The 16,724-nt window shown below is 37.4% G+C and overlaps 1 protein-coding gene across 1 annotated transcript in view; it reads left to right on the top strand.

Moving 5' to 3' along the window:
* Positions 1 to 16,724, top strand: part of LOC127677276 (uncharacterized) — a 30,719-nt gene that overhangs the window by 3,119 nt on the left and 10,876 nt on the right. Inside the window, exons 4-5 of the mRNA XM_052172382.1 lie at positions 328 to 486; positions 2,319 to 2,383. Of these exons, the coding sequence (XP_052028342.1) occupies positions 328 to 486; positions 2,319 to 2,383 (224 nt within the window). The remainder of the gene's footprint in view (positions 1 to 327; positions 487 to 2,318; positions 2,384 to 16,724) is intronic.

Genomic DNA, 16,724 nt, shown 5'->3' with positions numbered 1-16,724 from the left:
GTGGATTATGTTTTGGGTATTCCAGTTTTCTAGGTTAATAACCACTTATTAGTGATTGCATACCATGATTCACCTTTTGAGTCTGGGTTACCTCACTTAGTATGATGTTCTTGTTATGCACTGATGGAAGTCTGAGTAGCAGCTTGTCAGCCCATGTATTTAGTAAATGTTATGGATATTTTGCCCTGCCTCAACTTCTAACCCCAATGGTGTCAGTTAAATGGTCAATGATAACATTCCTGTTGAGTTGGTGGGAAGTAGCAGCCTGACAGCTGACATTTAGTTCCTGACCAAGCTTCTGTCTTAATAAGACCCTTCCTCTTCTAGGTCTCCAAAACTGTAGCAAAAGCTGAAATTTCCACAGCCCAGGAAGAGGGCCTACTGCAGAATGAGTTGCCACCTCAGGAGCCCCCTGCTGAGCTCCATTCTCAACAACCAAAAAAACTCCTTGGAGGAATCTTCTTCTACATAATTCAATTCCTTATGGTGAATAGGCCCTAAATACCTAGCCAGTGAGCCATCCAATTCATAAGTTATTCCCTTTGCTGTTCTGAAAACACCCCCTGAGAGATAACTGAGGTCACTGCCCTGCCACAATATGTACAAGAGGAGAAACAGGCTGTACATCTGTGTTGCTAAAAGCACAGTGAGAGATCTTTGTTTCATATAGTTATTGTCATTTGAAGCCTATTTTCTTTAAATTGTATTTCTGAGGAATAAATTTTATTTGTGACTCGGGACTCTTAAGACAATGTTTCTTATTCATGTGTTCTGTCCTCTTCTGTAGACCTAGATCTCACAGTCAGAGATGGATCTCTGTAAACTCTAGGCAGCCTGGGCTACAGAGTGAATTCAACCTCAACTAGGTTATATAAGGCAATGTCTTTCTGTATGAATATTGTGGTTTCCCCCAATGATACACAGTTTATGATTTAATTACTGCCATAATAGATCAATGCTATCATGTATTCTCATGTACAGTTGTTATTGTCATTGATCATGCATTTTCTGGTTTTTGTTTTGTTTGGTTTTGTTTTGTTTGGTGGCTTTGTTTAGATTCATATTTATTTTTAATGACAATTGTGTGCTTTCCTACTGTATGTATGTGACCTGCCTGTGTGCAGTTGCCTCAGAAGCAGGAAGAAGGAATAATTTCTCCTGTTGTAGATTTTGCCCTCCCCCTTCCCCCAGCAGCCATTTTAGCAGGAATTCCAGACCTCAGTGCTTGCCACAATCTCCTACACATAGAGTGGAGTGCTCAGACCAAGGTGAAGTCCAGTGTTCTTCCAGATCTACAATTCCCTGATTTAAGCAGGCTACTCAACTAGCAGTGGAGAGTTGGAGCCAACACAGGATGAGCAGACTCTCAAACCTTGGGGGAAAGAGTCTTGTCCCCAACCTTAAATTCTCACTCACCAATTAAAACTTGGACCTTGATCAGCAATCTGTGGTCATGGTCTCCTTCCTTTCTCACTGCCTTCCCATTCATCCCCAGTTTCCCTTCCATGTAATGCATTCGATATAACTGCAGGCAGTTGCAGTAGATGATTGTTAGGTACCATGTTGGTCTTCTGTCAGCATTAGATTCTCTAACCTGTTAGTCTTAATCACATCTCCTACACTTGGCCCTTGTCCTTCCAGATCATGTGATATGTTATGTGGACTGTATCACATAAAATTGAGAGCAGACATCTCAGGAGATTTTTAGGTACCACTAATTGAGCTGCACATGCTCACGGTTTTATGCTGCCAGGCATCAGTACAGGTCTCTGATATTACCACTGCTCTTTGGGTGTTCAGGTTTTGCCCCAGTAATCTTATTTTCACATTTAGTGCAGATTTTTCCCCTCTGATCTGGGATGACACTGTAAACTTGGCATATATGTGAAATTCAGAATGGAGACTAGCCTCCTATGGGCTGTGCTGGGATAATGAATCACTCTTGCTAACAAAAAAAAAAAATGACTGCTGATCTAAGGAGCTTTGATAGGAAGCTCAAGAGCAGCCACAGAGAAGGGAGCCTGCAGCTGTGAGCGCATGTGTCCACTGGAAAGCATGACTGTGCAAGTGTGGAACCTAGGAGGGACAGGTAGAGCTGCTTTTTGCCAAAGAAGTTCTGAGAGGATATGGATAGTTTTTTCCTAGTGACTCATACTTTTTTAATAGAACTTACTAACTGACATCTTAGGATAGTCAGAGTGTTAAAAATATCAAGGAAGTAAGCCAGTGGGTCCACAAACAGCTACTGGAAAACCACGGCATTTAGCTCAGCCTCCAGAGCATCAGGGTAGAGAGGCTTTGGTTACTCTCTACCTTAGGTCCTCTGGCTTTTACGAGCTGATTCTTATGGAGAAAGAGTCATCAGTAGCACAATGGGAACAAGGTAAGACATGATTTAGAACAAACTACCAGGTTACTATTGTATTTGTGGGGTTTCCTTGAGCATCGTAGAACACATAAGTGGTCTGGGTGTTGATAAGCCTACTCACATATGGGTTATCATTGTTTTTGGTTTGGTTGATAGACACTAGCAAATGCATACATTATGAGATGATATTTCATGTCAGTTCTAACAAGACTAAATTGTCCTCAATGTACAATGTGAAATACCCTCCTGTATTTTCTCTCCCCGCTAACTGAACTGTTCCCAGGCTTAAAAGCATTCTGTCATCAATTCCGACTGACCTCTGACAAACAGAGGTTTGTACAGGGCTCTGTTAATGTCTCATGGCAACTTGCAGATAACACTGACATGATGGAATAGCTAAATACATTCTAAATGCTGGCTGTATAATGTGTCCAGTAAAGGTGTGGTATACATCATCCACACACAAAACAGCAAGAGCTTCATTTATTGCATGATCCAGTTCCCAATGTCAGGCAAAACCTGAAACCACTGAGAGATAGGATTTGATGGCAGGAAATAAAATCTGGGCTGAAAAAAGAGAATAATATAAATAGTCAAGGAAATGAAGAGCTGGTACTTTGATAAAATCAGCAAAGCAGACAATACCTTCTCTAAACTAATCAAAAGGCAGAACAAAAACACCCAAATTATCAAAATCAGTAATGAAAAGGGGGATATAACGATAGACAATGGGGGCATGAAAAAAATCAGTAGTTATAGTTTCAGAAGCCTAAACTCCAAAAAAAAAGGATAATCTAAATGACTTTCTAGACAGACATCAATTATCCAACCTCAATCCAGATCTGAAAGGTGATAATCTTATAACTCCTAAGGAAATAGAAATAGTCATCAAAAGACTCCCAAAATGAATAGCAAAAGTCCAGATGATTTTAATGTAGAACTCTTCCAGAATTTTAAAAAAGTGCTAATACCAATAATCTTCAAAGAGTTCCAGTGGATAAAAATGGATGAAATCTTGCCAAACTCAATCTCTGAGGCCACAGTCAAACTGATAAAGCACACAGATATTCATCATGAAAAAGGTATTCAGAACAATTTCCATGATGAACATTGAGGTAAAACTATTCCATAAAATATTTGCAAACAGAATCCAAGGACATACAAAAGACATTCTCTACCTTGATCAAGTAGGCTTCTTTTCAAGAATGCAAGCATGGTACAATATAGGAAAACACTGCAATGCAATCTACGAATTAACCACAATGAAAGAAATATAACCATATGATCATTAGATGGATAAAATATCACTGGCAAGATCAAACTCACCTTCATGTTAAAAGTCCTGTAGTACAGGGATAAAAGGCAAATAACTAAACATAATAAAATTAATAAACACCAAGTCTATAGAGATCATCAAATTCAATGGAGAGAAACTTAAAACTCTTTCACTAAAATCAAGGCAAGGAATGGCTACTCACTTTCTCACAATATATTCATTAGAGTCCTTTAATTTCTAGTGAGAGCAATCATAAACCAAAACGACATCAAGGGGATAGAAAAGGTAAAGGAAAACGTTAAAGTACTGAATTTGCAAATGATGTGATTTCAAAGATGTACCAGAGAACTACAGCTGATAAACAACTACAGCAAAGTATCTATATACAAAATGAATTATGAAAGTCAGTAGACATCTTTATTGAAATGGTATAGGCTAAAAAATAAATTGGGATTGCAACATCTTAAGATACACAGAATACAATTTTTTTTAATTTCCTCAGCTTCTGTTCTTATTTTTCCCCTTTCATTACTGGTTAGTCTGGCTAAAGTTTATCTATCTTGTTGATTTTCTCAAAGAACCAGCTCCTGGTTTTCTTGATTATTAGTATAGTTCTTTCTGTTTCAACGTGGTTAATTTCAGCCCTGATTTTGATGATTTCCTGCATTCTACTCCTCATGCAATACACAGGGTGTATTAGCTTCTTTCTGTTCTAAAGCTCTCAGGTGTGCTATTAAGCTGCTAGTGTATGCTGTCTCCAGTTTCTTTTTGGAAGCTCTCAGAACTATGAATTTTACACTTAGCACTGCTTTCATTGTGTCCCATAATTTTGAATATGTTGTGCCTTCATCTTCATTAAATTCTAAAATGTCTTATTTCTTCCTTGACCAACTTACATTGAGTAGGATATTGTTCTGCTTCCATGTGTATGTGGGCTTTCTGTTGTTTTTGTTGCTATTGAAGACCAGCCTTAGTCCATGGATATCTAATAGGATGCATCAGATTATTTCAATTTTCTTGTGTCAGTTCAAGCTTTTTTTGTGATCAAGAGGATGGTGAACTTTGTAGCATGTACCATGAGGTGCTGAGAAGAAGGTATATTCTTCTATGTTAGGATGAAATATTCTTTCAATATCTATTATTCCATTGTCAGTAACAGCTCTTAGTTTCATTCTGTCTCTGTTAACTTTGGGTTTCCATGGACTGTCCAATGATTAGAATGTGGTGTTGAAGTCTCCACACCATTATTGTGTGAGATGCAATGCATGCTTTTACCTTTAGTAAAATTTATTTTATGAATGTGGGTGCCCTGGCATTTGGAACATAGATGTTCAGAAATGGAAATTTAGAGTTGCAGTTTGAGAAGCTGTGTTTTTGTCTTGCTTTAGTCTGGTACTTTCTCAGTATGACATTTTTAAATGACAGTAGATATCCTGTGATTTTTAGACATATGTGATCTACATCTTCTTTTGATTTTATAGGGGATTATACTTTAGAGAATGTGTGTATGCAAGAAGAGACAATGAATTTGGACTTTTAATGTTCTTGAACCTCCTAGGGTCTATGGGACATCTGAGTTTGATTAAGTATATTTTCTGTTATGGTATCGATAGGTATGGCCACAATAGACTCATCCATTTGAACAAACTTATATTAGCCAGGGAGTGGAAGGTGTGGTTTCAATATACTTGACTAAAGCAATAGCACTGTTAAAAGGTGTGACTTCCTTGGAGTAGATGTGTGACAGTGGGGTTGGGCTTTGAGGACCTCCTTGTGGCTATATGCTAGATAGCCTTCACCTGTTTGCATGCAGAAGACACCCCTCCTTCTCACAGTTCCTCCAGTGCCTCCATCTTGTACTCTGCTCTACTTTCAATGATGATAATGGACTGAACTTCAGAACATGTCGGTCAGTCCCAATTAAATGTTGTCCCTTATAACAAATTTGCTTTGGTAATTGTGTCTTTTCACAGTAATGGAAAATGTAAATAACACACCGTTTTGCTTTTCCATATGAATGTAAGAAAGGTTCTATCAAGAACTGTAATTAATTGTTTTAAACTTTTGATGGGAATGCATTGAATCTGATACAATGAAAACTTTTAGACACAGAAAAAATTGAATAAGAAACACGAAATGGAATGCCTTTCCATGTTCAAATATAATAGGATTAATATTGTTATATGGAATCCTACCAGAATCAATCTAAAGGTTTAAATGCATCCCATCATAATTCCAATAAAAAGCTTCATAGTATAAGGGAAAAAGAATCTAAAAACTGATACAGAATCACAAATGAGCAGGGTAGTCCAGATAATCTTAAATAATAAAACAGTAAAACAGAGGCTGACCCATTACCATTCATAATTTCTAGTTGATTACAAGTCATAGTATTAAAAACAACATGTTAATATCATAAGAACAGACACATTGACTAATGGAGTAATAGTGAGAACCCTGATATTAGGCTATGCTCTTACATCCATCTGGGTTTTGACAAAGAGGCAAAACAAACAAACAAATCACACACACACACACACACACACACACACACACACACGAGTAGCTGTTTTCAGCCTGTGTGTTGCAACTTCTTTGGGGGGAGCTCATATATCAGATATATTATATATCAGATATTAACATTACAATTCATAACAGTAGCAAAATTACAGTTATGTCTTTATGTCATAACTGTAAATAAAAGCAACAAAATAATTTTGTAGTTGGAGATTGGTCACCACAAGGCAAACAAGTGTATTAAAGGGTTGAATCATTATGAAGGCTGAGAACCATTGCATTTTAAATGGAGTTAATCTGCAGCAGGAGAACACTAAATTTAAAGACACCCAGTCTAGGAAATATAAATTTTATCACCAGATTGATGTTACTTCTTTTGCAATTGTTGTTCAGTGGTTTTCCATAGATACCTTCCCATCCATACACATTACAGACTGGCTATTGCTCTTGGTCACCATCCAGAGTTTGATAGTCAACCCTATTGTTGAAGATATTATAAAATTGAGTCATGAGAAATTTAGAAACCAAAATGATATAAACCTGGAAGTTTTATTAGTGGTGGCTAACTTTTATACTTGTGTGGGGTTTTTTTTGTATATGTTTGACCCAGGGATTGGCACAATTGGAGTCTTGTTGGAGTAGGTATGGCCTTGTTGAAAAAGTAAGTCATTATGGGGGTGGCCTTTGAGAGCTTCTTTCTAGCTTCTAAGGACATCAGACCTCTCCTGTTTGCCTTCAGAACAAGATGTAGAACTCTTGGATCTTCCAGTACCATGCCTGCCTGGATGCTGTCATGCTCCCTGCCATGACTATAATGGACTGAACCTCTGAACTTGTAAGACATCCCCAATTAACTTCTATAAGTTTCAATGTGTCTCTGTTTAGTTTCTGTTTCCATGGTCTGCCCACTAACGATAGTGGGGTGTTGAAATCTCCCACTATTATTGTATGAGGTGCAGTGTGTTCTTTGAGCTTTAATAAAGTTTCTTTTATGAATGTTGGTTTTTTTGCATTTGGAGCATAGATGTTCAGAATTGAGAGTTCATAATGGTAAATGTTTCCTTAGACTAGTACGAAGTTTCTTTCCTTTTCCTTTTTTAAAAATTTTGGTTGAATGTTGATTTTAACAATAGTAGAATGGCTACTGCAGCTTGTTTGGGGGACCATTTTCTTGGAAAATTGTTTCCCTGCCTTTTATTTTGAGGTAGTGTCTCTTTTTGTCACTGATGTGTGTTTCCTGTATACAGCAAAATACTGGGTTCTGGTTATGTATCCAGTCTGCTAGTCTATGTCTTTTATGGGGAAATTGAATTGATTAATATTAAGAGGTATTAAGGAAAAATGAGGTTTGTGTTGCTATCTTCTATTGGGTTTGTTGAGAGGAGATACTGGATTACTTTATATACTTGAGCAAGCATTTTGTGAAATCCAATACATCTCAATGAAGCACTTACACACACACAGACACACACACACACACACAAACACAGACACATTTTTAAACATATACATGCACACATTATTGCTTAGTTTATTTTGTTTCTAATTAGTGTGATCTCTACTTTTAGTGTCAACTTGAATACACCTGGAATAAACTGAAAAACAACCAACTGTGTACACTGAAAAGCATTTTTCTTTTTATTTTATTTTATTTTTTTATTCGATGTATTCTTTATTTACATTTAAAATGATTTCCCATTTTCTGGGTCCCCACTCCCACAAGTACCATAAGCCCTCTTCCCTGTTCCTCCATCAACTCCTTCCCACTTCCCTGTTCTGGTATTCCCATTTACTCTTGCATTGAGTCCTTCCAGAACCAGGGGCCACTCCTCTGTTCTTTTTGGACATCATTTAATATGTGGATTATTTCTTGGGTATTCCAAGTTTCTAGGTTATTGTCCACTTATCAGTGAGTGCATACCATGATTGATCTTTTGAGACTGGGTTACCTCACTTAGTATGATGTTCTCCAGCTCCATCCATTTGTATACGAATTTCATGAGTTCATTGTTTCCAATGGCTAAATAGTACTCCATTGTGTAAATATACCACATTTTTTGTATCCATTCCTCTGTTGAGGGACACCTGGGTTGTTTCCAGCTTCTGGCTACTACAAATAGGCCTGCTATGAACATAGTGGAGCATGTGTCCTTATTATATGCTGGGGAATCCTCTGGGTATGTGCCCAGGAGTGGTATAGCAGGGTCCTCCAGAAGTGCCATGCCCAGTTTTCTGAGGAACCGCCAGACTGATTTCCAAAGTGGTTGCACCATCTTACAATCCCACCAACAGTGGAGGAGTGTTCCTCTTTCTCCACATCCTCGCCAGCACCTGCTGTCTCCTGAGTTTTTGACCTTAGCCATTCTGACTGGTGTGAGGTGAAATTTCAGGGTTCTTTTGATTTGCATTTCCCTAATGATTAATGATGTTGAACATTTCTTAAGGTGCTTCTCAGCCCTCTGAAGTTCTTCATGTGAAAAATCTTTGTTTAGTTCAGTACCCCACTAATGGGTTTATTTGGTTCTCTAGGTTCTACCTTCTTGAGTTCTCTGTATATATTAGATATTAGCCCTCTGTCAGATTTAGGGTTGGTGAAGATCCTTTCCCAATCTGTTGGTTGATGTTTTGTCCTTTTGACAGTGTTCTTTGCCTTACAGAAACTTTTTACTTTTATGAGGTCCCATTTGTGAATTCTTGATCTTAGAGCATAAGCTATTGGTGTTCTATTGAGGAACTTTTCCCCTGGGCCCATGTCCTCAAGGGTCTTCCCCAGTTTCTTTTCTATTAGTTTCACTGTGTCAGGTTTTATGTGGAGGTCCTTGATCCATTTGGAGTTGAGCTTAGTACAAGGAGATAAGAATGGATCGATTCTTAGCCCTGAATACCCAAGGCACAAATTGCATAACAAATGACTCCCATGAAGAATTATTGGGAAGGTCCTGATCCTGGAAAGGACTGATCTAGCATTGGAGGGGAATATAAAGACAGAGAAAAAAAGGAGGGAGGTCATTGGAGAATGAATGGAGAGAAGAAGGTTTATGGGACATATGGGGAGGGGGGATCCGGGAAAGGGGAAATCATTTGGAATGTAAACAAAGAATATAGAAAATAAAAATACTAAAAAAAAAAAACAAAAAAAAAAAAACAAAGAAAACTTTGCTTAATTTAAGTCACTCATTCATATTTGAGGTCATTATATAACTGTATCAGTTTTGCCCAGGAATATATGAAGTAACACACTGTCAGAAGTAATACCCTGTTTTCTAGAATGTAATTGTTGTCCAAAACAGATTCCAAAAAAACCAAGTTTCAAGTTTTTTTGTAAAGAATTTTGTTTGATAACTTTTCCATTGAGAGATTTATTAGAGGGGGTGATTTCCATTTATCAAGTTTTTACTTATTAATATCTCTCTTTTAAATGATTAGGGCACTAGACTGGCTGGTTTACCTTGGTCATGAACTCTGTTGACAGACTTGTAACACCCAGAAGTTCCACTTCTAGGAGCTCTAAGACACCCAGGATCATAGGATGAGACATAAGGAGGACAAAACATCTGTCCTAACACCACTGGACATCACTGGGACTAGTGGGATCCAGAAATACAGGATAAATGCCCGATCAGTGGCATGGGTACATTTCAGTCTTGGCTGGTTTACCTTGGTTGCTAACTCTGAAGGCAGTCCAGCAACACCAAGAGGAAACTATAATCCTAGGTGCTCTAACATGATCAGAATCACAGTATTCCTGGGTCCCAAGATCCCAGGAGCTTGGTCACACAAAGATTACAAGATCCCAGAGGCAACTTGACTCCCAGGAGCTCTGACACATCCAGGATTTCAGGATCACAAAATCTCAGAATCACAGAACCACAGAGGCAGCTAAACTCTCATGAATTCTGACACAACCAGGATTACAGGCTTCAGTCACATTTAGTCAGGGCAGGTAGCACTAGAGATAATCAGATGGCAGGAAGCAATCAAAAGACCATAAGTAACAGATACCATGGGAACTTGGCATCATCAGAACCCAATTCCCCTACCATATTAAGTTGTGCATAAAGCATTACACTGAAAAAGCAAGATTCAGATATAAAATCACTTTTCATGATGACAATGGAGGACCTAAGAAGGACAAGAACGACTTCCATAAAAAGTACAGGAGAACACAGGTAAACAGGCAGGAGCCATTTAAGAGGAAACTTAAAATTCCATTAAAGAAGTATAGGAAAACACAATCAAACAGGCAAACAAAATGAACAAAACAATCCAAGATCTAAAAATGGAAATAGAAACAATAAAGAAATCAAAAGGGGAGACAAACCTGGAGTTAGAAAACCTAGGAAAGAGATCAGGAGTTGTCAACAGAATACAAGAGATAGAAGAGAGACTTTCAGGAGCAGAAGTTACCATACAAAACATTGACACAACAGTCAAAGAAATGCAAAAGAAAAAAAGGCCCTAACCCAAAACATGCAGAAAATTTAGGATATAATGAGTAGAGCAAACCTAAGGATAATAGTTATAGAAAAGAATGAAGATGCCCACCTTAATGGACCAATAACTATCTAAAACAAAGTTATCAATGAAACATCCCTAAACTAAAGAAAGAGATACCCATAAACCATAAGAAGCCAACAGTACTCCAAATAGACTGGACTAGAACAGAAATTTCTCCTGTCGAATAATAATCAAAACACCAAATTCACTTAACAAAATAAAACATTAAAAGCAGTAAGGGGAAAATATCATGTAACATATAAAGGCAGACATATCTAAATTATACCAGACTTCTCACCAGAAACTAGGAAAGCTGGAAGATCCTGGGAAGATTTCATAAAGACCATTAGAGAAAAGAAATGGGAGCCCAGGCTAAAATACCCAGAAAAATTCTCAATTACCATAGATGGGGAAAACAAGATAGTCCATGACAAAACCAAATTTACACAATAACTTTCCACAAACCCAGCTCTACAAAGGATATTATTAGAAATACAGCAACACTTGGAGGGAACTACAACCTAGAAAAAGGAAGAAGGTAATCTTTAAACAAACCCAAATAGCCAAACATATATTATCCCAATTCTAACAACAAAAATAACAGGAAGTAGCAATCACTTTTCCTTAATACGTCTTAACACCAATTAAAAAAAAAATTCCCCAATAAAAAGACATAGACCAACAGACTGGATACATAAATAGGTCTCAGCATTTTGATGCATACAGGAAATAGAACTCAATGACAAAGACAGATACTACCTCAGAGTAAAAGGTTGGAAAACAATTAATATTAAATAAAATCAACTTTTAACCAGAAGTTATCAAAAAATAATAAGGAAGGATACTATGTATTCATCAAAGGAAAAATACACCAAGATTAACTCATTTTTAAACATCTATGCAGCAAACAGTAGGGCACCCATATTTGCAAAGAAAACAATACTGTAATTAAATGCACAACCCTCACAAGATAAGAATAAGACTTCTTATAACAATAAGAAGAGGAGAGCTCAACACCCCTCTCTCACCAATGGACAGATCATGGAAACAGAAACAAGAGACACAATGAAATTAAAAGAAGTTATAAAGCCAATGGATTTAACAGATATCTAAAGAACACTTCGCCTGAAAATGTAGACGGACACAAAACAAACCTCAACAGATACAAGAACATTGAATTAATTCCATGCATTCTATTTAACCACCAGAAATTCAGACAAGTTTTCAAAAACAAAAGGAACAACAAGAACAACATGCACAGTGAAACTGAACAACTTCCTACTCAATGAGAACTTGATCAGGGAAGAAATAAAGAAATAAATTAAAGATTTTTTAAAGTTTAATAAAAATGAAGATACAACATATCCAAACTTATGGGACACAATGAAAGCAGTGCTTGCTAAGAGGAAATCTCATAGTCCTGAGTGCATTCATAAAGAAATTGGAGAAATCTAACACTAAGAGCTCAACTGCTCTTCTGAAAGCTCTTGAAGAAAAAGAAGAATATTCATTGATTAATAGTAGACGGTAGGAAATCATCACACTCAGGGCTGAAATCAATCAAGTAGAAGCAAAGAGAACTAGACAAAAAAAAATCATCAAAACAAGGAGTTGGTTCTTTGAGAAAATTGACAAGATAGATAATCACTTACCAAGTCTAACCAGAAGGCACAGAGACTGTATCCAAATTGAAAAAATCATGACATAACATAACAACAGAAACAGAAACAGAAGAAACAACAGTACATAACAACAGAAACAGAAACAACAGAAAGTGAAGACATTGAAAAAAATCAGATGCTACTACAAAATAATATATTTAACAAAATTGGAAAATATAGATAAAAATAGATGATTTTTCTAGACATATATCAGGGACTAAAGCAAAATCAGAATCAGATAGACCAACTAAATAACCCCATAACTTCTAGGGAAATAGAAGCAGTCATTAGAACTCTCCAAAGCAAGAAAAGCCAAGGGCCAGATACATTTAGGGCAGGATTCTATCAGGCCTCAAAGAAGATCTAATAACAATATATCTCAAAGTCTTTCATAAAATAGAAACAGAAAGACTACTCAGATCTATCTATGCACTCACAAGTATATTGATAGCTAAATCATAAAAACAACAACGAAAGAGAACTTCAGACCAAATTACCTTACAAATATCACCTCAAATATATTCAATTAAATATTTGCAAACTGAACCCAAAAATATGTAAAATCACCATGATCAAGTAGGTTTTATCCAGGAATACAGAGATTTTTCAAAGTATGGAATTCGATCACTGTAGTCCACTCTATAAACAAACTCAAAGAGGATAACTACATGAACATCCCATTACATCCTGAAAAAGTACTGGACAAAAGACAAAACCCATTGATGTTAAAATTATCGGAGAGATCAGGAATTCAAACTTTATACCTAAATATAAGAAAAGCACCATATAGCAAAACAATAGTTAATATCAAGCTAAATGCAGAGAAACTCAAAGCAATCCTGTTAAAAGACAAGGACCTACCTATGAAAAATAGTACTCAAAGTTCTACTTAGAAAATTAAGAAAACAAAAGGAAGTCAAAATGATACCTATTGGAAAGGAAGAAGTCAAAATAACATTATTTTCAGATGATATGATAGTATACATAATTGACCCCAAAACTTCAACCACGAAGGTCCTACCACTGAAAAACATGATCAGCAAAGTAGCTAGATATAAAATTAACAGAATAAATCAGTATCCTATTTATACTCTACTCAAAGTACAAATAGGCTGGGAATTATGTAAGGGAAACAACACCCTTCACAATAGTCACAAATTCTATAAAATATCTTGCTGTGAGTCTAACCAAGCAAGCGAAAAAATCTTCTATATGACTAGAACTTCAAATCCCTAAAGTAAGAAATAGAACACAGAAGATGGAAAAAATCTCCAAAGCTCATGGATCAGCATGATTAACAGAGTAAAAATGGCCATCTAAAAATCTTGCAGTCTAAAGATTGAATGCAATTACCATCAAAATTGCAACACAATGGAATTAGAAAGAGCAATTGTCAAATTCATTTTGAATAACAAAAACACCCAATATAGCAACAAATTCTCTCAACAATAAAAGAAATTCTGGCTGAATCAACATAAAAATCTAAATGGTATTGGTATGGGGACACTCAGGTAGATCAGTGGAATAGAATTGAAGACCCAGGAATGAATCCACACATCTGTGGTCACTTCATCTTTGGCAAAGAAGTGCCCATCCAGTGGAAAAAGGCAGCATTTTCAACATATGGTGCTGGTTCAACTGGCAGTCAGCATGTAGAAGAATGCTAATTGATCCATTCCTTTCTCCTTATACAAAACTCAAGTCCAAGAGGATCAAGTACATCCACATAAAATCAGATATGTAGAATCTTATAGGGGAGAAAGTTGGGAAGAACTTCGCAAACCTGAACACAGGGCAAAATTCTAGAACAGAATACCCATACCTTATGTTTTAAGATCAACTATCAACAAATGGAAGCTCATAAAGCTGCAAGGCTTCTGTAAGAAAAGGACATTTTCAACAGGACAATATAGTAAACTAACAATTGAAAAAGATCTTTACTAACCACACATCTGTTAGAGGGCTCATAGCTAAAATATACTATCAAGAAGTTAGACTCCAAAAGACCAAAAAACCCTATTAAAAACTGGAGTACAATTATAAATAGGGCTGCTATGAACATAGTGGAGCATGTATCCTTATTACATACTGGGGAATCTTTTGGTTATATGCCAAGGAGTGGCATAGCTGGATCTTCTGGAAGTGAGGTGCCCAGTTTTCGGAGGAACAGCCAGACTGATTTCCAGAGTCATTGTAGCAATTGGCAACCCCACCACCAGTGAAGAAGTGTTCCTCTTTCTCCACATCCTCGCCAACACCTGCTGTCTCCTGCATTTTTAATCTTAGCCAGTCTGACTGATGTAAGGTGAAATCTCGGGGTTGTTTTGATTTGCGTTCCCCTAATGACTAATGAAGTTGAGCATTTTTTTAAGATGTTTCTCTGCCATCTGAAGTCCTACAGGTGAGAATTCTTTGTTTAACTCTGTACCCCATTTTTAATAGTGTTGTTTGGTTTTCTGGAGTCTAACTTCTTGAGTTCTTTATATATATTGGATATTAGCCCTCTATCTGATGTAGGACTGGTGAAGATCTTTTCCCAATTTGTTGGTTGCCGATTTGTCCTTTTGATAGTGTCCATTGCCTTACAGAAACTTTGTAATTTTATGAGGTCCCATTTGTCAATTCTTGATCTTAGAGCATACCATACGCTATTGGTGTTCTGTTCAGAAACTTTCTCCCTCTACCGATGTCCTCAAGGGTAGAAGAGTGGATGCAAAAAATGTGGTATATATACACAATGGAGTACTATTCAGCCATTAGAAACAATGAATTCATGAAATTCGTAGGTAAATGGATGGAGCTGGAGAACATCATACTAAGTGAGGTAACCCAGATGCAAAAGATGAATCATGGTATGCACTCACTAATAAGTGGATATTAACCTAGAAAACTGGAATACCCAAAACATAATCCAAACATCAAATGAGGCACAAGAAGAACGGAGGAGTGGCCCCTTGTTCTGGAAAGACTCAATGAAGCAGTATAGAGCAAAATCAGAACGGGGAAGTGGGAAGGGGTGGGTGGGAGGACAGGGGGAGAGAAGGGGGCTTATGGGACTTTCGGGGAGTGGGGGGGGCTAGAAAAGAGGAAACCATTGGAAATTTAAATAAAAAATATATCGAATAAAAAAATAGAAAAAAAACTGGAGTACAGAACTAAACAGAGAATTTCAACAAAGAAATCTCGAATGAATGGCTGAAAAGCATTTAAAGAAATGTTCAACATCCTAAGTCATCAAAGAAATGCAAATTAAAACAACATTGAGATTCCATCTCACACAAATCACAATGGCTAAGATCAAAAATGCAGGTGACAGCAGATGTTGGCCAGGTTGTGGGTAAAAGGAAATTCTCTTCCATTGCTTGTGGGACTGCAAGCTGGTAAAACCACTTTGGAAATCAATCTGGGAGTTTCTGAGAAAAGGGGAATAGTTTTACCCGAAGGCCCAGCTATACCACTACTGGGCATATGCCCAAAAAATATTCCAACATATAACAAAAGCACATGCTCCACTGTGTTCATAGCAGCCTTATTTATTATACCCAGAAGCTGGATAGAACCTAGATGTCCCTTAATGGAGGAATGGATGTAGAAAATGTGGTTATATATGGAGTACTACTCACAAATTAAAAACAATGACTTGATACAATTCACAGGCCAATGGATGGAACTGGAAATGCTCATCTTGACTGAAGTAATCCAGACAAAAAAGGGAGCACACATGATATGTGTTTACTGATAATAGATATTTGACCTAAATTTCACAATGCCCATAATACAGCCCACAGCCCATATGGAGCTTATAAGGAAGGGAGAGGAGGGTATGGATGCTCCAGTCCTGTGCTGAGGGGGAACAGGATGATCATGGGTGGTGGAGGGAGAGAGGAGGGGGAGGAAATAAGGGAGCAGTATCATGTAATGGAGAAGGTCAGGAAATTGAAGAAAAATATGTAGGGGGGATGATGAACTGGGGATCGCTATATGAGTTTTCCCTCTGGGAAAGGAAAAACTCCCTGAACCTGAAAGGGATGACTTTAGCCAAAGTGCATAGAGAAGGGGGAGATAGAACCAGTAGAGACCACCTCCAGTGGATAGGTAAGGCTCCCATGAATCCACATGTCACCACCTCCATTAAGGGAGGGTGCCACACACCCTCTTATAGGTTTTCACCCATAAATGTTCCTGAGCAAAGGAAGAACAGGAAAAACAAATGGAGCAGAGACTAAGGGAATGGTCATTCAGGGACTTCCCTACCTGGGAATCCGTCATGTCTGCAGACACCAAAACAGACACTGTTGCTCTGGTCAAGAACCCCTTGCTGACAGAATCCTCAGGCATGGCTCCTTGGAAGGTCTGCCCAGCATCTGACAATTGGAGCCAGTCAGTAGACTGAGCTCAGGGATCC

This window comes from Apodemus sylvaticus, chromosome 2 (genome assembly GCF_947179515.1).
Source record: "Apodemus sylvaticus chromosome 2, mApoSyl1.1, whole genome shotgun sequence".
Taxonomy (NCBI): Eukaryota; Metazoa; Chordata; class Mammalia; order Rodentia; family Muridae; genus Apodemus; species Apodemus sylvaticus.
The sequence above is the reverse complement of the archived record's forward strand: the minus strand, read 5'-3'. Positions and strand labels throughout refer to the sequence as shown.